Here is a 25,639-nt window from a genome sequence, read left to right as displayed (position 1 = left end):
TCTTGAAGGAAAAAAAAAAAATTTTAATACCCATCAGGTGGCACTTAGCACATGACCTTCTCTGAAAGTCATCCCTCAGACCTCAGGACTCCAGGGATCAATTTCCAGGCCACTGACTGAGCCGTGAGCTCTACTCTCAGAGCACACTCTGTGGCTTAGCATGTCTCAGGGAACCTCCAGGAGAGTGGGCCCCCTGCTCCCCAGACAAGATTTCCAGCTTCCCTTGCTAACAGAAGGCCAGGAACTCAAAGATGTGCACAGAGCCCTCCCACCCCAGCAATTCGAGTCTTCCCCCAACCTTCCCTATGAGAGAGACCTCACCACGTGGCCCCTGAGTGAATCAAAGATTATATTATCAAAACCTCTAAGTATCTCACATGAACTCTCCACTGCCGTCCCGTCCCTGCACCTGTCAAGAGATGGGAGCTAACAGTGGACCCAGGTCCTGCAGCCCAAGTCACTTCTTAGATAATTGCGGTTCTTTCCCTTGTCGTGGCCTCAGCGGCACGTCGGAAGGCGGATGCTCTCCAAACGTGCGCACGCACGCACACGCACGCACGCACAATGCGCGCGCGCACACACACGCACACATACACGCAGACACCCCGCCCTTTGAAATACCTTCCTGCGTTTCTCGGTAGTGCAGGCCACCCACAGAGGTTAACACTGGATTGACATGGTCCGGGGGCTGTCTCCGGACAGGGGAGTCATCCGTCAGTCCAGTTCTCCACAGTTCCCATTCCTGAATGATACTGTAAGGACGCCTCCCGGGACAGGGAGAAGCTCTGAGAGTAGAGAAACTCATTGGCAGCATTCAGGTGTGGCGAGGGGGGCTTCCTCTCGCACACGGAGGGCAGGCCGCGCTCCCTCGGGAAGGAGGCGGCGGGCCCCCGCTCGCGGACCTGAGCCTGTGAGAGCTGATTGTAGACGCTGAAGTGCGTGTTCCCCGGCGGCTGGGAGCTCTGAGCCGAGAGAGTGGGCAGCCGAGGCATCATAGTGGTGGCGGTGAAGTGGGCGGGGAAGGACTGGTAAGGCACAGTCTCCATGGTCTGAACACTGTAGCTTGTGTACGGGGAGACTGACGTCCACATGTTACAGCTCAGCGGGGGTGGGGGCAAGTCGTCCACCCCAGACACCCCGGCAATCTCGGGCCCCGAGCCTGAGTACATACAGGCTTCTCTTGGGGTCACCTCACTGCAGTAGGAGGGGCTCAGCATCTGCTGGTCGTAGGGAGGGGGAGAACGGAAATAATGATCCTCTCCCACTGCAGGGGGAGCTTCCAGATAGGATCGCTTGCAAGGTAGGTCCAGATGGCGGGCACTGTCTGCTGGAAGACAAAGAAACCTTCAGGAAGAGCCATATTCCACCAGCCCAGGGCCTGGAACCCTCCTTTTGGATGCCAAGATGGCCGACCATTGTCATGCAGGCCTTGCCCTCGCCCCATGTGGCCGTGGCACTTCCAGAATCATTTTAATCAGCTACAGCTTTTAAAAGGTGGCAGCAGCCAAGAAGTGGTCAGATTATGGACCCTGCTCAGAGGCCGCAGGGGACACCACATCAGTGGACACCCAGTGATGTAGTTAGCCAGGCAGCATATAGCTTTCATCCTTTGCCACCGTGACTCTTAGGGATGGGAAGAGGCCTTAATGTGCACTGGCATTCTTAGGTGAGGCCCAGCCTGGCCAAGGAAAGTAGAGGCAACTGCCAGGCCGAAACAGGCCCAGAGGCCACATCTGTCTGAATGAGCCAGAAAATTAAAGCCACAATGTTTCTGCCTTAACAGAAACAGCTCCCAGGAAGGCCTTAGCAAGGCAAAGCTACTCGCAGGCACTTACTATTGCTTTTAGAAGAGGAAGTAAACCCTACATGTGTTCAAAGGAGTCCCAGCAGATTGTTGTTATACAGAGTCCAACTGAACAGTGTTTACAAAATTAAGAAATGGAGCTGATACTAAGTAAAAGGTGACTTGGACTTTTAAGGCTAAGCTGATAACGCTCTTTGGGGAAAGATGACATCAGCTGCCCCTAACCACCATATGTATGTGTCTTTCGACGTCCTCAACCATGACTGTCTGGAGTGGCACATCCTCCCCTGGGACCCAGGGACGACCCAGGCCTGAGGATTGGCAACAGCCCACTCAGCAAATTGAAGGACACTCGTCCAATGGCTTCACTTGGCCTCCCTCCTTTTGTTTTCTCCAGGGATTCATTCTGGGAGCTGTGTGTGTGCACAGGGCAGGGTGGCCTTGGGAGTAAGTGGACTGAGTTTGAGGGCCTGCACTCACCTCTTCCCTCTGCCCCTCTGGAAGCCTCTTCCCTGAAGAGGAGGAACTTGTTTCTCCCTCTTACCCAGCTCTCTCGTCATCCTTCATTCATCCCTCCTCTCTATCTTCCCTCCAAGTTCCTCCTTTCCCTCAAGAGCATGAAGCTCTTGGACTTGGAACGTGGCCCAGTCACTCTAGGTCAGGAGTGAGCAAACTCTTTCTGGAAAAGGCCAGATAGTAAATATTTTAGGCTCTGTGGGCTGTAACGGAATCTGTTGCAGCCATTTGACCCTGCTGGTGTCACGTGAAAGTGGCCACGGACAGCAGGTAAACAAATGGGTATGTCTGTGTTCCAATACAATTTATTTATGAATATTAAAATTCGTGTAATTTCACATATCATGAAATAACCATCCTTTGATTTTTTTTTTCAACTCTTAAAAAAACGTCAAACCATTTTTTATGGCTCACAGGCCAGACAAAACCAGACAACAGTCCAGATTTGGATCAAGGGCCACAGTTTGCCAACCCCTGTTCTAGGCCATTCATTCTTTTTTTTTTTTTTTTTTTTTATTCATTTATTTGACAGAGAGAGAGAGAGAGAGCCAAGCAGGGGAAGTGGCAGGCAGAGGGAGAAGCAGGCTTCCCGCTGAGCACGGGGCCCGATGCGGGGCTCGATCCCAGGACCCTGGGATCATGACCTGAGCCGAAGGCAGCCGCTTAACTGACTGAGCCACCCAGGCACCCCTAGGCCGTTCGTTCTAATAGGACTGGAGCAGAGGGTACCCAGAGCCCTACCAGCAGCTCCCTAGGAGCTAGGTGGAGAGAACATTCTGGATTCTAAGGAAAAGTCTCCCAACTCATTCCCAAGAGAATTTCAGGGGCCCTGAGAGTTCTTCTGGTATAAATGATAATCATCTGTATTATAGATGGAGAATTTTACACCAGACCCGGTACCAGAGCATAGATGCTCAGGGCTCCTCTCCAAAGAAAACGAAACCAGTTCTTTTGCCTGGCTTCCTGGCCCCCAGTCTACATCCACATAGCTGATTTCCATTCACAAGAATGGAATCTCTTTGCAGATCCTGGTATGATGAGGTGGGGAGCCTGTTCTCATGACTCTGGGTCACCCCTGTTTTAGGATTGAGGGTGCTTTGATAAATGATAGCCCTAATCCCCATACCTCTGGACCCTGAGGCTTCAGCCTCCTCCCAGGCTGAGACAGAGTCCACCTGACTCTCTGTGATGTGCCCACCCCGCAGAGGCTCTGAGCAGTGCATATAAAGAACACCGGGCACTAGGCAGGGGTACCAACCGGCGTCCTGGGGACACCAAGGCCACAAGCTGTCCATGAGGATTCCGAAGGCTGCATTAAAATCAAGAATCAACATCCCTGCTCTAAGCCGGGCCAAGGCCTCTAACCCTCCAGGCTTGTTCTCCCAGACCACACGATAACCAGGTGTGTGTGTGTGTGTACATGCTCACATACGCACACACGCATGTGCCCACACAGGCGTGCATGTTCACACATATGATGGAGAGTGTTTGTAGGAAGAGCTCGTCTGACCCTCTAGGGCTTCCGGACTAGGAGAGAGCTACCTCGTCTTTTCAGGCAGTGATAGAAGAGGCTTGAGTCCCTCTGCGCCGGGAAGGTGTTGAGGGGAAGGTCCTGTGGCTCAGCTGCAGCAAACTGCACGTGAGCCCCATTCTCATACTGGTAGTGCTGGAGCGTCTGGTGGGCACCATGCAGGGGGCTGACGTCAGGCTTGGCGGAGAGCTGGGTGGAGACGAGCCTCTGCCTCACGATGCTTTTGGAGATCACAGGATATTCTTTGCTGGAGAGGTGGGGAGGACAGGGACAGGGAGACAGGAAGAGAGTAAAGATACTTGGAGGGCTACCAGGTCTGTGGGCCTGAACCCGGTCTGCGCCCCCCCCTCCCCCCCCACCCCCGGGCCAGGCAGTCCCACCTCTGCAACCGGGCCACACGCAGGTCACTATCGTCACTGCCCCGGAATCCCTTGGCAAAAGGGTTGTTCTCAATCTTCAGCTGTGTGATCTGTCAGGAGAGGACACACAGAGTCGCTGGGGTAGAGGACTGGGCTGGCTGCTGGCCCTCCTCCCCTGTCCCAGACTGTTCAGAGCTCCCGGCAGGGTCCAGGGAAGGGGCACACCCCAGCCCTCAGCCAGCCGGCCGGCAGCCTCACTGCATCCTCCCGGCGCTCACCATTCACGGCTGGCTCCTTGCTGGCTTCCGTCCATTCTACTCACTGCAGACCTTCTGATTCCGTCTCCTGTTCTCCTACCCCACTGGGCTACCTGCGTGCCTCTAACAGCTTCCCATCTGTGTCACCCCGTCCAGGGCATCTGCCACATCAGCTTCTGAGGGACCGTACTAAATGCAAATCTGTCACTCTGAACGCCTGAATGCCTGAAATCTGCCACAGCCTATGGCCCCTCCTCAATCCCCCCAGCCCACCTGGCCAGTCCCTCGCACGATGTGACAAGTCCCCTGAGAAGGGTTGCCTGGGCAGAAGCAGAGAGACAGGGGAGAGTGGCCTGTGCAGGGATCCGGAGGTGGTTTGGGGTGGTCAGGCAGGGGAGGGGGTGTAACAGGGAGGGAGGTGGACCCGTCTGACCACCGGCTGACCACAGGCTCAGTCTCCGGGCTCCCACACATGACCGTTCCCTGAGCCTCCTTTCCCCAATTCTTTCCCTTTTCCTGGCAGGCCCAGAGTCTGACCTTTGAATCCCACCAGGGCGAAGAAGGTTATAGAACAAAATGGCCCAACACTCAAGCCACAAGACAAGCTCCACGCTCTTGGTTCTTACAGTTGCCAGCTTCGTCCAATCCCCATAATGACTTCGCACTGGAGATTTAGGAGTCTGGTCTCTCTTCCTGCTCAGCATTTGCTTTCTTGCTGCTCTGAGGGACAGCCCAGGTGTCCCCGGCGCCTCTGCCTCAGTGCAGGGGGGCTTCCCTTCCTGCCTCCCTACTAGTAGGCACAGAAATGCCACGCAGGGTCAGTGGAGGGGGGCGCGGGCTGGGGGGTGGCTGTACCTTGTGATTCTGGTAGGAGGTCACAGAGATGAAGGAAGTCTCTGGGAACACATGGGTGCAGAAGGCTGTGTTTTTGGAGCCGAAAGCGTTGTTCTCATCAGCCTTCACGATGTGTAGCCGTGGCTGGTACTTGTGCATGGAGTTGAGGATGATCTGGAAGAGAAGGGTCTCTTTCTGAGCTCCAGGTCCTCACCCTCTTGTCTCTGGTCTCAGTCAGCTGGCCTTGGGCTGGCTCTTATCCTCCTAAAAGCCCAGGTTCCAGGGCCTGACTCCTGGCACAGGCCAGAAAGGTGCTATACATAACTTATCTCCCTCAGGTTTCCTACTCCAGCTGCCCCTTCACCCTGCTCCTCCCGCTCCTCACGCCTGCCCTGAGACCTGCCTTTCCTAGAGATGCCTGCCAGGGTATGCAGCATGGGGGAGGAGCTGAGGAAAGTGTCCCACTCCGACTTTTTTCATCTGTTTCAACACTTGCAGAGGTCTGCTGAAGGGGTTCCCAGATGCATCCTGCCCTCAGACCTGCTCAAGGCTGCTCACAGCCCGGAGGGAAGCTCCATCATGGGCTAGAGTTCCAGGTGCCAAGGTAGGAGATGGCAAAGTTCCAGAAATAATGCCAGAGAAGGCCAGAAGCCACCCCCCCCCCCCCCCCCGCATCTACGGGCCCTGGAGGATGCCTGGGGCTGGGGAGGCAGGTCGCCCCACCAGACCAGGAGAGCCCAGGAGGCTTGGCCCCGGAGCCCTGGGAGTAACACACAGTAGTTCCCGCTCCGAACCTGCCTCATTCGGCCGTGCCCCACGGTAGCGGCTGCATCATGTGCCATTAAAATGTATTTTTTATCGTTGACATTTGCCAGACGCCCTCCCCATTGGAGGCAGGACCAGGAATTTGGGGCATTTTATCAGCACCGCTGCTTTTGTTAACCCTTTGGCTCCTGTCCTGGCTGGGCAAGGCTGTGGTCCTCTGGCCCCATTATTCTCTGAGCTCCTTTCTCTCCTTCCTTTCCTTCTAGGGGTGCCCCTTCCTGGGCTAGCCCTTCTGGCTCCCACCCTTCCCGGTTCCCAGGGATAGGCACGGGGCAAGACTAAATCCCTGAGTGACCAGAGTGCCACAAGAAGGGCCAGAACCAGGCTCTTCCACGGCATGCCCAGGCAGAAGCGTTAGTCTGGGAAGGTGCCGCATTCGGCACACCCTGGGGACAGAGACAGCCCAGAGGGCAGGCGCAGCTGAGGATTAGGTGGGTCAGGAGCTGGGCTGTGGCCTCCGGCCTTCCCTGGGCTCCTTGGCTTGGCTGGGTTGCGCCACCCAGCAGAGCTAGCTTTTCTGCCTTCTTCACTGGCTGTGCCCCCTTCCACAAACCTCTGGACCCTCTCGGGGCAGGTACAGAGCACCCCAAACCCCCAGCCAGGTCCTGCAGCTGGAGACCTACTGCCCAACTGGAGCCTGCCAGATAGACAAACTCAGAGTGGACACAAGTCCTGCCTTGGGAGGCCTCCATGGACATCTGTTTCCAGGAGCCTGGGGAATGGGTCTTGGGAAATGCCTCCCAGTCCCTTTAGGTTACTCTGTCACCCCGCACTGTCCCCCAGCTGCAGGAGTCCACAAAGGACCCAAGTCCCCAGAAGACCCAGAAACTAAATCCCTAGGAGGTGGTCTAGATGCCTCCAGAGTCCCACCTCTGGGCCTTTTCACATGTGGTTCCCTCTGCTTGATCTTCCTTTCCCCTTCTCTCTCACCTTCTAGGGTTTTCATCGCAAGGCCCAACTCTTCCGGGAAGCCTTCCCAGATTACTGGGTCCTGTTGTGAACCCCTGATTCTGAAACTTCCTCCCCACGCATTGTCTACTTGGCTGTCGTGTTGCTTCCTAGTGGTTTCCTGTTTCTGCTTGTCCCTTCAATTAAACTGCAAACGCCTCAAGAGAAAAAGAAAGAGCCGTATCTTTTACTCCTTTTGTACCTCTGGGCTCTTTTACCCCCAGACAGGAACTAGTAAGTGCAAGGCAGGATTACGGGAGTGGGGAGACCTGGGCCATGCCCGCAAACTCTCCATCCCTTCCTCTCCTATCTTCCCTTGCTCTCTAGAGACAAGGTAGCCTCCAAGGCATTTTTCAGGTCAAACCTCAAGGTTAAAGCTGTGCACAGACAAGTTCTCTGTGAGCGCAGGCTTGCTGCGGCTCCCCGGCGGCAGAACTAGCTAGCCCTGGCCACTCGGGCTCCTATACGGCGGGGAGAACACAGACAATGGACTGACAGACCTCAGCAGATGCAGGCACCTGCACAGAGAGGCTGGGCTGTCCCTTAAGGACACCGTCAGCCAGGTGACAGCAGCCGCCCTGCTCTTCTGCCACCTGGGGAGGCTTAGGCTGTATCAGTCCGGCCAGAGCCCTGGGTATCATCAACTCCCTGCTCCTCACTCACCTCCAGGTCCAGTCAGTGACCAAGTCCTGTGACTCCATCCACAAGATAAAAGCCTCTCCGTTCCCCCTGCCCAGCCCCAATTCTGCCCACCCCCAATCTCTCTCTGGGTTTGGGACAACCTCCTCCCTGTCTCCATCTCCATTTTCACCTGCTACACATCAGATCAGGTCACTCCCTTGCTTAGAACCTTCTAGTTCATCCAGGAAGACTGTCCACTTGCTTTGTATTTCCTCCTCTTGCCTCCCAAGTTCTCCTCCCCCCATCCCTGCCAGCATTTAGAGCTCAGTAAATGTCTTGTATTCATAATGCCACCTTTGATGGTTCCCTCTTGCCCCTTGAGATAAAGGCCAAACTCCTTAGCCTATCAGACAAGGTCCTCCATTGACTGAGGTGGAGAGATTGCCAAACACACCTTCTAGGGGAGGGGCCCAGACTGGCTGGCAGGGAAAACTGGGAAGAGAGAAAGTGCCAGACCTGCAGGGGCAGGAAGGAGCCACTAGGGGGGTACAATCTCAGACACAGAGAAGTCAGGAAGGGTCCAGAAGCTTCTATGGATTTCTGCTCAGCAGCAGCAAGTCTTAGGCAAGCTCTTTCCCTCCAGTCATTGGGGTGCCTATCTGTAAAGGGAGGCCTTCAACTAAGAAGTGGTCCCAAACACCCCTCCTAACTCGGGCAGTCTGGAACCTGGACAGGTGTCTGGAAGAAAGTCCCGCTCATTGAACCAACGCAAACTTAAACTGGCGCCTCAGCCCCGACAGCCCAGGAGAGTGTGAGACCAACTCTGTGACTCACACCTGGCTTTACTTGGAAGTTCCTCAGGCACCACATTCATCTCTTTGCCAGAGTCTCACATTTATGTGTGTGGCAGAGGACGTTGGGCCAAATAGACCAGCCCCATCAACAAACCCTGCTACATGACTGGTCCCACCATTGTTCTACAGAAATGGGATTCATTATGCTCTGGCGGCAGTTCAGAAGCCTGTTCTCTTTTAACAAACTGTGATAGCGCCAAGCGTCCATCTCCTCGAGAGATCGCCCTAGCGTGCTCGGTCAGCGAGGTTGAGCTTTATCTGCATTAGAATCACAGAACATTAGCGCACGGAGAGGCAGACCTCAGCAATCATTCTAGTCCAACCGCCTAATTTACAGATGAGGAACAGGAGGCTTGTAGTGGGAACTTGACTTGCCCAAGAGCACATAGCTGGTTGGAGACAGAATCCCGAGAAGATCCCAGATGGCCTCTGAGAGAGCACACGCTGCTCTTAACAGCACGCTCAGAAATTAATGATCAAGGGTCAACCCAACACTGTAAGTGACGAGGATTCACCAGGCCCTGATGTCCACCACAGAACACAGTGTATCTGGATGCTAGCCATACAAGTGTGGCTAATGCCCATTGTGTCATAGATTAAAACCAGATTTTCCCCTGCGTCATAATTTTACTTTCTAAGACTACCTTCTCCATCATCCTTCTTACCCTCTCCAGTCCTGCAAAGAGGTAAGGACGGGGACAGGATTCGTCTACAGCTTACACGGAAAGAGGAGAAACTGAGACCCAGAAAGGTAAGCGATTGGCTGAAAGACTATCCAAACTAGGACTGAGTCCGGCGGCCCATTAGCCAACTCACGAGGCCTTGGCCAGATGTGTCTTAGGCCTCGCTCCCAGGGCGGCAGCCCGGGGGCCCAGAAAGCCTTCTGCTTTCTCTCAGAGACACTGCGGTGTTTACGGAGCATAGCCGACGTGCCAGGCCCTGTGCTGAGGAGCTAAGTACTCTTTACAATGTCCCTATAAAGTAGGCATTATTATTGAGCACATTCGGTGCAGACGAGGGGGACTGTGGCTTGGGGAGGTGAAGGCATTCGCCCAACCTCAGACAGCCAGTGGGAGGCGGAGCTAGCCTGAGCTCCTACTTATACCTGGCTGCGGAGCACCAGGCCTGATCGGGAGTTGAACGGGGCAGCTGTATCTCCCAATGCACCCAGCAAAGGCTCGGCATTTTGTGCAGGGTGCAGCAATGTGGGAGAAAAGAAGGAAAAGAGGGAGATCAATAGCCCTGGGTCCTCACTGACATGTAGACAGCGTGAGCTTTGGAGGGAGGTCAGCCCCTGGTGGAGGACATGCCTTCTCTGGCTAAATCCCACCCCCGGCAGCAGGTTCCCTCATTCCCTTACTGCTTACCAGCACCCACTGTGCCAGACCCAGTGCCAGGCACAAGGAAACAGGGGTGATTTAAAACCTCGTGGTTTCCTATCTAGTGGGGGAAGTCACAACAGTAATCCAAAAATCAGGCAAAAGTAAGTAGTGAGAAGATGTACTGGACCAAAGACTACATTTATCTTTTTATTTATTCATTTATTTATTTTTAAAGCTTATCAATTTTTATCTTTTTCATTTTTTTAAGACTTTTTTTTTTTGGTCAGAGAGAGCGAGCACAAGCAGGGGGAGGGGTAGAGAGAATAGGAGGCTCCCTGCTGAGCAGGGAGCCCAATGTGGGGCTCAATCCCAGGACCCTGGGATCATGACCTGAGCCGAAGGCAGACGCTTAACGACTGAGCCACCCAGGCACCCCAAGAGATTTTCCTTCTAAGTAAGGAGTGGGTAGGGGCTTTCAGTTACTCAAAATCCAGAATCCATAAGGAAAAGAGCAATATATTCAGTCAAAAACTTCTGTGTGGGGATACCACTACATGCAAAGTCACAGGGCAAACGGCAAACCGGGAAAACATACGAGCAGTTCTATCACATATATGGGCCAGATTGTCCTCATTTATGCAAAGCTCCTAGAATGGATAAGTGCTCGAAAATCCGCGAGAAAAATGAGCAAAGGGTAAGGACAGCAGTTCACAGAAGAGGAAAAAAGATGTTTAACTTCACTCAGAATAAAGCAAATACAAACTGAAACTACAACCAGTATCTACGGTTCACCCGTCAGACTGGGAAAAGCCCAGAATGTCTCTCCCTCCCGCCGGGGAGGCTACAGTGGTAGCAGGAGTACCCATCAGTACAACTCCGATGGAGGGTGAAACCGCAAATTACAAATCCAAACACCCTTTGAGCAAGCAACTTGCCACACAGAGATACTTGACACGGGTGTAAAATGATATAGGTACAAGTTTAATTGAAAGAGCAAAAATAGGCATCTTCATTTCTGCGATAAGGACTGGCTACATGATTGATGGAACAATCGTGCAATGAAATTCTATGCGGCTATAAGGAAGGGAATTAAAGGAAGCTCTAGGTGAAGGGCATGATCTCCATGCTATACTATTGACAAAGCAAGGCACAAAAAGCATTTATAGTATGCTACCTTTTGCGTATAAAAGAAAGGATTTGAGATTCTGTATTCTGCTTGTATATGCAAAAAGAAATGCCAAAAACAAATTAGTAACAATGGTTAGCTGTGGCCGGGATCGGAAGAAACTGGGTGGATGGGGAACCAGAGGAGAAAAATGGTTCATTACAGACACTTTTTATTCACTGATTTATTTTTAAATCGTGGGACTGTATATTTCCTATTCAAAAACAAGTTTGATTTTTAAGTATAAAATTCTAGGGGCACCTGGGAGGTGCAGTTGGTTAAGCGTCCGACTCTTGGTTTCGGCTTGGGTGTGATCTTGGGGTCATGGGTGGAGCCCCAAGCTGGGCTCTGTGCTCATCATGGAGTCTGCTGAGGATTCTCTCTCCCCCCCTCCACCCCTCCACCCTAAAATAAATAAATCCAATCTTTAAATAGATAAAATCCTAACTGCGGTAAGTACAAGGACAGAAAGGTGCATGGCAATCTGGGAGCATGTAATGGGGACCCTGAACTGCCTCCCTGAGGTAGGGGCGTTTGAGCTTGCATCCCAAGGCTCACGAGTAACTAACTAGGTAGTCAGAGGAAGAGGTGGCACACTGAGGGGACAACGCAAGTGCCACTTGGTGACCAAAGAGCTGCAGCCTACAGCCCCAGCCTGGAGCCAACCCAGCCTCTGGAACAGTTAGACTTACTATGTTAGAAATCATAAGCTGGTCTTCCAGCTCAGCAATCTGGGAGTCCTGGGACATAAGAGGTGTCTCTTCTCACACACAGACACACACACAAACACACAGACCCCACCCCACTGCAGCCATCGGCTCCCTGCCTCCAGATCAGGAGAAAAGTAAGACCCAGCCATCTCCATGTCCTGCTGCAGGAGGCAGGCCCTACCTCGGTGAGGCCCTCCTCAATTTCCCGAAGCGGCTTCTCTTACCATTTCATGGTTACCTGGCCCAGGACCCTGGGGGGGTGGGAGGGGGTGCAAGTAGGAGGCAAGGGCCGCCTGCCCATCTCTAGACAGCGGAACAGAAGTGGAGCTGAATTGGAGCTCTAAGGCAGCAGGTCAGTCCTGCCCAGCCCCCGTGATCCTTTCTGCCCCTCCTCTGGCCTTGGGCTTACTCCCAGAAACCGGTGGTCATACCCTGAACCTACCCCAAGAAGGAACAGATGGCCCTCCCGGACCATGGCAAACATCCACCAGGAGTTTTCTAAACCCGGTCCTGGAACATGTGGGCCATGTGGTCCAAGGGGTCCCTGTTCCCTGTATGTAGGACCAGCTGCCTAGCCCAGGCTCTCACTGGGACCCTGGACCCTTCTCCTGAGGGAGGGCTGCAAATGAAAGGCAACAGCTAAAATCCCTGACACACTAGGAGACCCAAGGGGAAAAGTCCAAAGCTCATTTGGCTGAGAAAGTTCCTCGAGGTCCGGGAGATTTTAGGGAAAACTGAAACACTGGAGGTGAGCAATGGAGAAGGAAGGGCTTGTTTGGGGGCAGACTCATAGCCCGACATGGCTCTTTCCCAGGCTCCTGCACCGAGAAGCCGGGCAAGGTGATGAAGGGCTCAGCACTCCCACCGGTGCAGGCCAATGAGCAGAAAGCCCTGGTCCACATGGCTTATCTAGGAATCCATCCTCCACAGCCCTTGCCTCATAGTCAGAAGCTGCTCCCTCTCCAGGGATGCTCCAGATAGTTGCAGATCTGACAGCTCAAGCCCTGGGCACAGAAAGACGGGTGGAGAAGCTCAAAGAATACTGGCCTGGGGACAGGTGTGGGTCCAAGACGGCTCCTTTACTCCCAGCCCCTGGGACAGTCACCTCTTCTCCAGGTCCTGCCGCTGCACATAGGGTGCTGTAACCAATAAGCTGCTCGTGCTGGGCAGATGCGGGGGGCGGGGGGGCAGGGGCGGGGAGGAAGATGCTCTGCATCCCAACCCTCGCAGAGAGAGCTGAGTTAGTATGGGGAGTATCCCTATGGCCAAGGAGAGGTGAGCTCCAGGCAGGCATGGTGAATATAGCCAGGGCTACCCTCGACATCACGAGCCCCTCAGGCAGCCCCACCGGCTCAGACTCAAGACTATATGCGGGATTACAGCAAACCCCTTATGGACCCCAGGCGAGCCACCGGAGAGGCAAGCCAGGCTGGCTCACGCAAAGATCCAGCTCTTGCCAAGCTCTGCCCTGTCCACAGTGGCAGGCAGACACGTGCCTGCCAGCTAGTCCCAAACTCCCACCACAGAGGCCCTCGTTAACCTCTCCAGGTTGGTGCCGTGACCTGGGCAAGCAGAGGAGGCCAGGTAGGAGCCAACGGGGAGCAAAGTCTTGGCCAAGATAGTGCCCAGTAAGACCCAGGAGGCCCTTCTGTCTCTTGGTTAAAAGGCCCCGTGCTCTGGGAGGTGGGGACTTGGCCCACTCTTCCCATTAGATCGGTGGCTCACCTCCACCCCCAGGAGAAGTTGGGGCTGCCCCTTTCTGCCACACACCCCCAGCACCTGCCTGCCTCGCATGGGAAAACCTGGGCTCCTTGCAAAACGGAAAAATCAGGAGTTCATTACACTCATTAAGCTTTCTCCTAGTTGCTTGTTTATTACCAACTCAGAAGAGAACGGAACAGACTCAGAAAATTAGAACTAAGGGCTGCTTGTCTTATATACCAATCAATCAGAAATGACCCATTGCTGGCATTTTCCATGAGGAACTATGATTCACAGGATTCTGATGTGCATGCAACTCCTCAGGAATAGAACTTAGGTATGAAAGAGGCACATCCCTGCACCCCTCCTCACCCCTGCGTCCCCTACCACCAGCTGCACCCTGAGGATTACATGTGCAGCCTGGGCAACTGCATCTAGCAGCCTCTACGGCCCCCGTGCTCCACCCCACCCCACCCTGTACTTCCAGAGTAACGACGGGTAGCGGAGAGGGGCCAGGCCTGTGCCCCGGTGGATAATACCACGTCCCCAGACTTCAGTTTGCCACACACTTGAGCTAAAAATTTCCACATAAAATGCTTTTTGTGGGCCTGCCAGAGCCAGATGGGGAAAGAATGAGCCTCGGCAGCCTGGATGGGGCGTCAGCGGCAGCATCCCTGGGGCTCCAGAGTCTCTCTTATAAGAGCCAGGCCCCAGGCAAGGCCAGGAAGGAGCGGCCACCAGGGCCAGGGCGAGGCCTTCCCTTCCAGAGGGCAGGGGCTGCCAGGCCCAGCAGAAGGCACACACCAAAGAGAGGCTTCAGAACTCATCAGTGACTCTTTCCCAAGAAAGTGAACGTGTGTTTGGCTCCAGCAAGGCCAAATTTGGGGAAACCCAAGTGGAGAGATTTGACCCATCATCATCATCCTTGTAGATAGCTGCCATGTATTTAAAGCCTCCCACGTGCACAGTGCTTCCTGCATATTCTCTCAGTTAAATCTTACAACCACGAAAGATTTTTAGATAGGGAAACCAGGGCTCAAAAAGGCCAAGAAACTTGCCCAAAGTTACCCAGGCAGCAAGTATGAGGGGAAAGATGTACTGCTGTGGGACTCAGACCCCGGCTCCTTCCCCAGTCTGGCCCCGGCATGTGCCAAAGCCCGGAGCTGGATCCCCAGAGTGGATTCTCCACATCTCCACCCCTACCCAGCCCACCCCCAGCTGAGCACCAGGGCTGGCTCTCAAGGCCAGGCAGTCTCTTTCTTACATGGCCGAAGGGGTCCAGGTGGTTGTTTGTGAGCTTCAGCTTCTGGAAGGAGACCAGCTGCCGCATCCAGTGGGCCCCAGTGGCAGGAGAATCGGGGTGGACATAGAGCCTTCCTGGCATGGCCGGCTCAGCCTTCCCTGCCACCATCCTGCCAACAGAGCAGACAGAACCACAGCGGTTGATTACTCTGGGGTCTGGAAAAGCCCAGATTCCCTGTCCCCTCTGAGAGCAAATCCCCATAAACCTGAGAGGGAAAAAAAAATCAATGCTCATCCTATACTCTCAATGTAAGGCATTGTGAGTGGGAGTGAGGGTCAGAGGAGAGCGTGCTGAGGAGGGGGAGCGATTCTGAATCTCTTATTTGCAGTAGAAAGAGAAAGGGAAGTTACAGACAGATGTGTTTATTTACTTCAAAGAATGGGGCTAATCACAAGTATATTGTGCGGAGATTTAGGCACTTCTGTGTGCGTGTTATAGTTTCAATTTTAAAATGTTATAAATTATATTATTTGGAGGGAGCTTCTCAGAGGACCTAGACAACTCTCAAATTACTTGTCCCCGGGCGCCTGGGTGGCTCAGTTGGTTAAGCGACTGCCTTTGGCTCAGGTCATGATCCTGGAGTCCCGGGATCGAGTCCCGCATCGGGCTCCCTGCTCGGCGGGGAGTCTGCTTCTCCCTCTGACCCTCCTCCCTCTCATGCTCTCTGTCTCTCATTCTCTCTGTCTCAAATAAATAAATAAAATCTTAAAAAAAAAAAAATTACTTGTCCCCAATATAGTGCTTGCCCCCAAAGAAATTACTTGGTAACTGTCCCCTCAGCCAGAGCCTGCTCTGAATGATAATCCAACCCGAAGAGAGAAGAAATAGAAACATGGCCCTCGACAGGACCTGGCCTCCTCAGCCCAGTCTCTGCTGACCCTACTACCAACCCATTGTGGAGCCCACATCCCAGCTGGCTGCTAATTCATTCAATCCCTCTCTCTCCTTGAGTGCTGTCCTGGGCTCTGGGGACAGACAGGGTACAGAGGAGGTGGCCTTAGAAAAAGCAGCCCAGTGTTTATTTGTCCGGCCCCCGTTTTGCCCTACAACCCACTTGTTTCCCCCAACCCCTTGCCAAGGCATCCTGTCATCCAACCACCAGGCGGCTGCCCTTCACTGTGGATCAACAGCTTAAAGGAAGGGCTCACAGCCAGACAAGGAGCAAGTGGAAAAGCAGCAGAAGATGCCACAGACCAGGCATCTGGGTGCTAACCATCCAATATCAAAGTCCCCCAAGAAACAGCTCCCATCCTCCTCCCCAGCGCGGCCCGACCAGAGCCTATATTCATCCAGTGTTGTTGTCCATCTCTCACCCCACAGCATAGTCACCAGTCCTGTCTGTCCACAGCTGTAGGGAGAGAACAGACTCTTGAAAGCTACCAAACACTCAAACACTGCAACTCATTTCCAGCCCCAGCCCCATCTGCAGCAGGTGGGCAGACATTTGCCAACCCTGCAGCCCCTGCAGGCTCAGTTCCCAATGCCGCACGTCTGGGCAATCACTGGAACTAGCTGGTGAGCCCCTGGACCAAACATCAGGTGGTGGGGTGGGTGTGGTGAGAGAAGACAGGGGATGTGAGGGCCCCAGGTTCTTACCATTTGTTGTCACAGAATTTGTAGCGGTGGTCATCTGCAGGGACGATGTCAATCAGCAGGATATATTTGGTCTTGGGGTTCATGCCTGTGACTTTTACCTTGTAGCTGGGGAACATCCTCCTGGGGGGAGCCAAGGTGTGAGGCAAAGGCAGAGACAGCACCGGGAGAGATGGCACACAGGGGTGAGGGGACAGAAGGCCTTAAGGGACACTGGCCCCTGATCAGAACGTGTGTGAGCTGGGTAAGGCCCTTCCCTCTCTGGCCTCAGCCTCCCCCTACACAAGGGAAGGGCCGCACCAGTTGCTCTGAGCCCCGGGAGTTGTGTCTAGGAAGAGGGCTTACCTGGCTTCCCCAGTGCAATTCCCTCTTCCCCACGATCCCCTAATATTTAGGCCTACTGGCTGTGAGCAGCTAAAGCATAGAAACCCTCGGGGTCATGAGAGAGGATTTCAACAGCAACCTGGCTGCTTAATTTCCCTCCTGCCCTTTGCCAGTCCATATGCAACTAAAGTTCTGGGCTGCCATTAACAGGGGCCAGAGCAAAAGACCTCGAAGTCCCTGTCAGCTGCTTCTGTAATCAATGGAGTGTCTCCTCTGGGCCTTGCCTCTGTGGAAGCCCTCGGGCCTCAAACCAACTCACAGGAAAACAGGAGAGCGCTGCTAGGTCTCTGGATTCCTTTGGGGTGTTTAGCAGAAGTGTTTAACTGTGTGAAGACCATGCCTGGGCCTGTGCACACTCACCGGGGACCAGGGGAAGCCAGCTCAGGAGCCTCATGGAGAAAAGATTCTAGGACCACTGTGCCTTGGCCACACCACTGACAGGTTGTGAGGCATTGGGCAACTTGCTTGGATCTCTCTGTGCCTTGGTTTCCTTATCTCTAAAACAGGGATATTACCACCTATCTCATAGGTTGGTGTGTGGATTCACTGGATTCACTGAGTCCATTTGTGACTCTTGCCGCTGGCCCTCACTGCACTCCTCCCTCCACAAACCAGTGGATGGCCGACCTCTGTGAAAATGGACTCACCAAAAAACAGGAAGTTTTCCAGTTTCCACAGCCCATGCTAAGACTGTCCAGGACCCTGAGGCTCAGTGAATATTCTAGAGAAGGGCTTCCCCAGACCCCTCAGCACACACACAGGAACAACAACATGTACACACACCCGCAGGGGCACAGCTCTGCCCCTGGTCCCCAGGTCCCTGACACTGGACCTCCCCAGAGGGGCAGACAGACCTTCCTCACAATCCTCTCAGACACCCCCACCCTCTCCTAGCTGATCTCCCACAAAGGTGTTTCCCCCAAGAGAGAGGCAGGATCCAAACCTAACTGAAGACACTAGGGCATCAGGAACCAAATCCCCTGAGTTGGGACAGTGCCCAGACTGTCCCCTCAAGGAAAGCCATCAAGTGGTCCTCTGCCTCCTCACTAAGCTGAGAGAACCTCAAGGGAAGCTGTCCTAGACACCTCAAACAGGTGATTGCAGCCCCCCATTTTGTCAACAGGGGTTCCAGCTTACCTGGACAGGACAGGGCTTCCAGAAGGGATCAAGGCCTCCTCAAGCCGGCAGACCCTACAGCAAGCCCCGGCGAGGACCCAGAGGTGGGAGGTTCAGTTCTACCCCTGGCCCAGCCCCCGTCTGCTCGCCCTCTCTCTTGCGGGAGGAAGGGCCCGTGAGAGCACTGCAGTGGGCCAGGACGTGGGAGGCGTGTGGCCCTGTGTACGCACGAGCGCATGTACTTGAGTACACAGTGGAGTGCGCATGTGTGCACGTGTGCCTGCCTGGAGGGAGGAGGGAAGTTCTAGCCGCAAGTCTAGGGACTTATAAACCGTGTGGAAGAATTTGTCTCAGATGTCAATTGAAAGCATTTTCAAATGTCCACCCCACCCCCTCTCCAGGAATGGGGGAAGTGAGAGGGCTCAGGAACCCGGTACCGCCTGCTCACCAGCCCCTGCCCGGCCTGGGGGCACAGCTGGAGCCTGCACCACCCTCTTTCCAGGCCCAGCCTCTTCCCTGATAGGGCTAAAGCTGAAGCGGGGAGGGCAGCAGCTGCCTCACCTCCCCTCCTCCCTGGGGGAAGGCCAAGAATCCTGTCCCCTCCAGACCACCATTTTGTAACCGCTACAGAAACTGCCACAAGATGGGGCAGCCCTGGCTGTGCTTGGGCTGACCGGGCACCAGTGCCCTGCACTTAGCCTGTTTGTCCTGTAATCACTTCAGGTGGCAATGGCAGAGGGCAGATATGGCCACCCCCCAGGACAGTATCTACAAAGGGGGCAGGAGAAAATGTCTCCCTGCCACTGGAGTAGTCTCCCTAACCTGGGCTGAGAGGAAGGTCAAGGACCCTGCCCCTCCCCTTCTCCTACTCCCTACTACGCTTCGTCTCAGCAGCTCAGGAGGCCAGGCTGACACGGGCTAAATGCTTTCTAGGAGGCCTATAAGCAGCCTGTGCTCAGCGCCCCAAGGCACGGTCCTGTGATTTGGCTTCTCCTAGAAGCTGACCACAGCTGACCACAGTTTTCCTGACGGAAAACACCCTCAGGGAGGTTTTGCCAGGAATTGGCGCAGGGAAGGAAGGTATCCCCCAGCCTCTGCCTCCGCTGCCTACCGATTTCCCTCTTCCCAGGGCTGCAGCCCTTAGGGGCAGGGACAGGGGGGATGGGATAGCTGGTCTGAGCCGGGAGTTCAAGAGTCCACTGCTCCAGGCCGAACTACTCAGGTTCAGGGAGCGCCACTGCTTTCACGGGAATAGGTATCTCCCTATCTGTCAGGGGTCCAGTTTGGTGACTGCTTCTGAGAACACGAGCCTTGGGGACCCTATCATTTCCCCACCTGCGGGGCTCCAGTAGAATGCAGGGCACACACGGGTTGGGGAAAGGCTGCGTGTGCAGGAGAAGCACAGGGTCCATGCAGCCTGTCAGCCTCCCCTCCCCGCTGAAGGCATCTGCCCTTGGTTCCAGAGGGGACTAAAGCTGGAGCCCAGAGGCCCAGCAAGGGAGCGCTCCCGGGTGGGCGTGACTCCTGCCACCAACGGCAGGCTGGGTCTGGGAGCTGTGACCTCCTCGGGGCTCCCCTACACCGGGAGGCCCTCTCTCCTGAAACCGATGGAAGGAGGGGGCGCGATGTAAATTGTTTCTGTGACTCAGGACGTAAATGTACCTGGAAACCACCACTGTGGGGGAAATGAACAGCTCAGCGGGTCGGGGAGGGAGGGCCAGGAAGAGAGGTTAGGGCTCTGAGCCGCCTGGCTCCCACTCTGCCCGCCACGGGCGCTGGCCGGGAATCCCGGGCTCGCCTGTCCCGGACACCCCGCGGCCCCCCCACCCCCAGCCCCGCGCCGTCGAGCCCTCTCCCCCACTCTCTCCCTGCGCCCCGCGGGCCTCCCGTCTGCGTCCCTGGCGCCCCCTCGGGGCTCCGGGCCCCGCAGGCAGAGGGGCGCTCCGGGCGCCCGCGGAAACGGCTCCGCCGGGGAATAAACAAGCCGCCCGCCCCGCCGCCCGGGAGGAGATGAAAGCCGGGGGTTTCTCCTCTGATCATGAAACAGGCTCTGAAAGGGTGCGGGCTGGAGCCTTATCTACTTCATACTCGGAAATGGTTTTAGAATGAACTGCTAAGATAAGCTTCCTTGGACGTTTCTCGGCGTGGGAGGCTTGCGGGGCGCGGGGCAAGGGATTCGGGGCATTGTGATCTTGGCAACAGCCCCTCAGATGCTCGCTCGCTGCTGAGGGGGGACGTGCAAGTTCAGCTGGGCTCAGACAGCCGCGGGGGGCTGCCGGCTCCCTGGCCTAAGCCCTCGCCAAATTCCTGACCTTGACCTACGCGAGCCCCTCACCAATCCAGAAGGGGGGGTGCAGGGATTAAGCCGGACCTAGGAGACCAGCTAGATTCTCTCCACCTAGCCAGGCCACCAAACCCCAAACCCGAAGGCACCCGACTTTCTCTGGGGGCCCGGAAACCCCAGGAGCAGCTAGATGTGCCTTCCCTTAAACGTAGGCACAAAACCAAATCCAAGGGGTGAGAAGGCCGGAGAGGGGCTTCGAGGGGGGGCGGGGGTTGGTGGGGTGGGAAGGCACACAAGAGGATTCTCTTCTGTTTCTTTATCTGGGTGGTGCCATGATTGGGGGTACTATTTGTGAAAGTCTATAGAGCTGTACAATTAAGATTTGTTCATTTTTCTGCAGGAATGTTCCACTTCAATAAAATGGACATTGAAAATTACACCCGTGTGTATATCATATGTGTGTGTGTCCACACACACACACACACATATATATATATATATATATATATATATATATATATATATATATATATATATATATATACATACCAGCAGCAGAGCCCAGAGTCTGAAAGGAACCGGTTGCAGGCAAAGGATGGGGGTCCACAGAAAACCCCACCCTTCTTCCTATCCCTAGTGTCTGGGAATCTTGAGAGACATTTCTGAGTATGTTGGGAAGAGGTTAAGGCCCATCAGCCAAGGCTCAGTTTCCTGGGGGAGCAGGGAGCTGTGTTGCTGATGCTGCCTATACTGAGACCAAACCTTCTAGAGCCTAATTATTTCTGAGAGCAATGGCAAAGCTTCACAATTTATTCCCACTTTACACACACACACGCACACACACAGAGTTTTCTAATTCACTCAAAGCATTTTTAAGAAATATTTTCCCTGAGGTGGGGGGCAGGAGTGAGGGTGTGTGGAATGAATGCTGTTTTGGAAGATCAGTTGCTTCTCAGATTCTTTTTTAAAGACACTTCCTTCTGATAGACTTTTGCTTTCAGAAAATACTTTAGAAAGAGATCAAAGGACTCTCTCTCCAACCCACTTTCCCAGTGTCTTCAACCCTTACTTGTCTTATCATCCACGCCACTGGGTTCTGACGCTCTGTATACAGAGCGAGGGCAATTGGCTTTGAAGCCCCGGATTAAGCTGGGCCAAATCCTTGCCTCAGAATAACAAACAATACAGGTTCAACAGGAGTTCTCATCGGTAGTTCATTTTTCAAACGCAAATTCACTGTCACTAACACAAGCAACATTGAACTCAACAGGCTATGAAGGCTGATAGTGGAGATTTATCTGGTGGCAAAACCATGACCTAGGAGGAGAGCAGTCAGACGGTTAGGAAATTTTCATTTTGGGGAGGTTTATATTTAAATTTTTGTGGAGCTCGCTTTTATCTATGTTTGGGAGAAAATGCAGTTTCTCACATGTTTCAAGCTTGGCAGGGATGTGAAGGAGGTAGAGACAGGAGGGGTCTGCTCGATGCAGTGAATGGCTTAAAACTTGTGAGTTCAGGAGACTGAGAGGGACAGAAACTGGCTGGGAGGATTCTGGCCCATTTTACACCTGACATCAGGGGTTACTGAGCATTCAGAAATTGATGTCTCCCAATGTGATTGGCATTTTATTCCCCAGATCAAATGGTTTGAGAATCCAAAGCCACTATCCAATGAAGGGGATTATTCTCTCCTCGGCCTTAAGACCTTCAGGGCTTCAGGCAAGAGGCTTGTGACCAAAGACTCAAACTAGCTTGGGAACATCCTGGGTTCCCCTTTTCCAGGGCCTGCCTCTCCCTCCACCAGACAGCAATGACCATGCCCCTAACCAGCCAGGGTCTCTAGAGTAGAGCAACAACCCCACATTGAATGGCCTTGTAAATAAGCCATAAGGGGAATTTCTCAAAGTTGGGGTTTTGTTCTGGGGGTGGAGTATCATCAGCTTGGCTTGTGTAGACTCGGGAACTGCCTAATCTTGCTTCTATCTATAAGAGCCAAGTGCCTTCCCTTCTCTGGGGTCAGGTTTACGTTCCCCTGGTTCTCCTCCAGCTCACGCAGTCTAGGAATCTGTGATTCAAGGTTCAGGAGAAGGGTCCAGGCCATCTGCTAAGAAATGCAGGTGTCCCAAGAAGGGTGCTGGTAGAGACACAAAGAAGAGAACTGGGAGTCCACAGGATGTTGAAGAGCAACCGAGCCCAAGCAAAGCAAGCTGCCTCCTGAGGCTGCCCAGGCGAGGGAGGCAGTAAGGCGGAGGGGGCCACGGGGATCAGAGCCCTGAATTTGGTCTCTGAGGTCAGTGAGCAGCTATGCAGAAGGAAAGAGGGTCTGTGAGAACAGTGGGGAGGGGCGATGAGGCTAGTGACTTTCTTTAGGACTAGACCTGTTGCACGAATAACTTTCCGCCAGAGAAATGAAAGGGTGTGATGAAACCCTAATTGGCCAACTTCATCACAGCCATTTAAAAATTATTATCATCATTCCCTGAGGCCCATCTCTAAGCCTTCACTAGGAATCGGGCACAAACATCTGCCTGATGTTGGTACCTATGGAAGTGTATGTGTGTGTGTGTCTGTGTTGGGGGGAGGGAAGGAGGAGGACCCATGCAGATGCAGGAAACCCCACTGAGGAGAATCACAAATGCCTTTTGTTTTCAATGCCAGAGGCCAGGCTTGCCCCAAGAACATGCTGACCATTTATTTTCAAAAGACAAGGTTATTTCTGCTGCCTAAAAAGGGAAATTCTGAATCTTTCTCTCTCTTCTTTCCTTCCCTCCACCCCGGCAGTCACAAGAAATAAATTCCCCCTCTTCACACCTATAATCCACGCAACAATTTACCATACGTAGCTCATAGGACCCCTGGTTTGAGTCTCAGAGTGCCTGAGAAAGGAAGGCTGGCAGGTAAGTCTACCGTCACCAGCTCTGTGTTAGCCAACACCACAGGAAGCTTAGAGATGTGCTCAAGTGCACTCAGCTAGGAAGAGGCAAGGCTTGTGACACCTGGCTCCCCACCGTCCTCAAGGACTATTCTAAGTGGCACCCTTTACCAGGTTCCCTTCATGCATCCTCCTTCCCCATCTCCCAAATGCAACAAATTCAGGCCCTGATATCCCCCTGCTTATTCTCCTGATAGAGGCTCCAGGTGGCCTTGCCACCTACCAGGCCGGGGTGGCCAAGTGGCCAGACTTTACCCCCAACAAAACAGAGGAAACCTTGCAAGTCCTGCCAGGGAAAGGACACGAGGGACCACAGGACTACTCCACTACACACTGCAAACTACCAGGTTTTTTTTTTTTTTCTTTTGAACAGCCCACCGGTCTCTGAGCAGTTCGGCAGAGTTCTTTAAAAAGTAGAAGAAAAATGCTAAGTGGATGCCAGACATTTCTCTAATTACGATTAATTTTAGCTAGCATTTATGGCACGCTTACATGTGCCAGGAGCTGTGCTAAGTGCTTTGCATACAACCGTATGTATGGTTTTGCAGAGGGGGATGAGGAGAGGGCAGAGACCCTGCAGCACCTAGCCTGAGGGTTGCACAGAGGCAAGCAGCTGGCCCTTAAGGCTTCACCACCTTATTCCTTGGAAAACCCAATCATGGGCCCATGGCCAGACAACAGCACATTTTCACACCTACCCTGTTCCCCTCAGGGATCAAAATCAAATGGGAGTAGGTGGGGAAGGGGTAGTTTCTACACCTGAACTTTCCAGCTTCACTATCTGCAGCAATCCCCCTTCACTGATAACCGCTGGCCTAGCCCCTCCTGCCCCGCAGCCCAAGACTCCTGGCCCCATTGAATCTCTCTCCTCTCTCTTCTCGCTCTCTCTCTCTCATCTTGCCCTGGCTGCATCTTCCTCCTCTCACGCTTTCCTCCAGGCTCTCTCCCACAGACACCAGCGCATTTTAAAGATGTTTCCACTTTATAAATCATTATTCTGGCAGCCACCCGAGAGTTGCTCCCTAAACAACACACCGGGCCCTTTCCCTTGGCTGAGGGGCGGGGAGGGGGGGGCCTGTCAACAGAGGAGCAGCACCCCTGGGATGAGAGATCTGGGGTGCACACTGCCCCGGAAAATTATGGAAATAGGAAAACACAGGTCCCCTCCCTCCATCTGTTGAGGGCCATCTCCGGGTCCCCAATCAATGCAATCCTGAGAAACCAGGCAGGTCCCCAAAAGGAGGAGGACAAAGCAGGATAGTGCTGGAACCGGGACCTCCGACGTCGTGATCCTTATTTGCATTTTATTTGCATAGTGCTGCCCCTCCCTTCCTTCCCTCCCGCTGGGCTTCCTAGAGGAGGATTCCCCGGGTGAAGTTCTGCGCCCAGTAGCAAACCGTGGTAGGATGCGGGGCTAAGGCGAGAGCGTCCAAGGGGATCCCCATCTCTCCCACCAGTCATCTTCCATCCCCCAAGTAAACGTCCCAGCGCTGACCTGCCCGCCTTGGTGATGATCATCTCGGTGCCTGCCTCGTGGAACTTCTTCCAGAGCTCCTTCTCATGCAGGCCCACCTTGATGTTCTCGATGGTCTAGGGATGAGAGGGAAGGGGACTTTTGTCGGCCTGGGCCACGGCTCCACGAGGAGCCCTCAGGACGGAGAACACAGACTCAAGGAACTATGCAGAGTGCTGCCAGCCCCGGGACCGTTTCCTTTCATAAAATTATACTGTACCACTGGTAAATTTTTCAAAATGTAATCAGTAGCTGAGACCCACTCCTTCGGAGTTGCACCTATTGTGGTACGCAGAGGACACATCCTGACCGCGACAGGGTAGATGACACACTACACAAACATAAACACTCCACGTGGCGGGACGTAGCCACAGACTTTCGGACAGACACAGGAGGGACACGCGCACCCGCAGACGCTACGCAGACCCATGCCGGCCGAGGGCGTGCACAGACGGATTCCTTTTATTGCGATCATCAGGTTATCACTGTGACCCTCTGAGCGACATCCGCGCGGCCGCTCCCCGCTCTCACCCGGCTGGGATCCGTTCTTCGCTCCCGGTGCCAGAGCTTTCGCCCCCGACCCCCGCCCTCTCGGCGTCGTCGGAGCTGGACACTTGGCCCGGGCTCGCCCCGCTGCCACAAGGGTGCCCTCCCCCGCCTGTCCCAGAGTAGCCCCGAGGGCGCGAAGCCGAAGAGGGACGCAAGGCAGAGAGCGCGAGCCCTGCCCCGCGGAGGAGAACACGCAGTCCGGGACGCAGCCAGGTCCCCCGGGAAGCGAGTCCTGTCCTCTGCGGGGCAGACTGGCACACGCAGGCGGCCCTGCAGACAGACCGACGCCCGACCTCTGCCCGACGGCCAGCGGGCCCTACCTGCTCCGCGGCGGCGGCGGCGGCGGCGGCGTCGGCGCCGGGGCCCGGGGGGCTGCCGAGCGCGGCTCCGCTGAGGCCCGGCGCAGCCAGCGCGGGCTCGGGGGCGTTGGCGGCGTTGGAAGCGCTGGCCTCGCCCAGCGCCGAGCCCGGGGCCCGGAAGGCCTCCTCGCTCTCCGACAGGCCCTTATCCTGCAGCAT

General features: G+C 54.4%; 1 protein-coding gene across 2 annotated transcripts; it reads right to left on the bottom strand.

The window, feature by feature from the left end:
- Positions 1-707: 707 nt before the first annotated feature.
- On the bottom strand, positions 708-25,639 carry TBX4 (T-box transcription factor 4). Of its 2 annotated transcripts, none has more exons than XM_035027365.1 (8): positions 25,442-25,639; positions 24,555-24,649; positions 16,347-16,466; positions 14,712-14,859; positions 5,323-5,475; positions 4,232-4,320; positions 3,863-4,098; positions 708-1,327 (listed from the first exon to the last, which is right to left on the bottom strand). In XM_035027365.1, exons 1-8 carry the CDS (start codon positions 25,637-25,639, stop codon positions 708-710), a joined length of 1,659 nt encoding a protein of 552 aa, XP_034883256.1. The 2 variants fall into 2 exon arrangements, with proteins under 2 accessions (XP_034883256.1, XP_034883257.1); XM_035027366.1 differs by having other exon boundaries at positions 708-1,324.

This window comes from Mirounga leonina, unplaced genomic scaffold, assembly GCF_011800145.1.
Source record: "Mirounga leonina isolate KUSES-001 unplaced genomic scaffold, KU_Mleo_1.0 Mir_200, whole genome shotgun sequence".
In the NCBI taxonomy this organism is placed as follows: Eukaryota; Metazoa; Chordata; class Mammalia; order Carnivora; family Phocidae; genus Mirounga; species Mirounga leonina.
The sequence above is the reverse complement of the archived record's forward strand: the minus strand, read 5'-3'. Positions and strand labels throughout refer to the sequence as shown.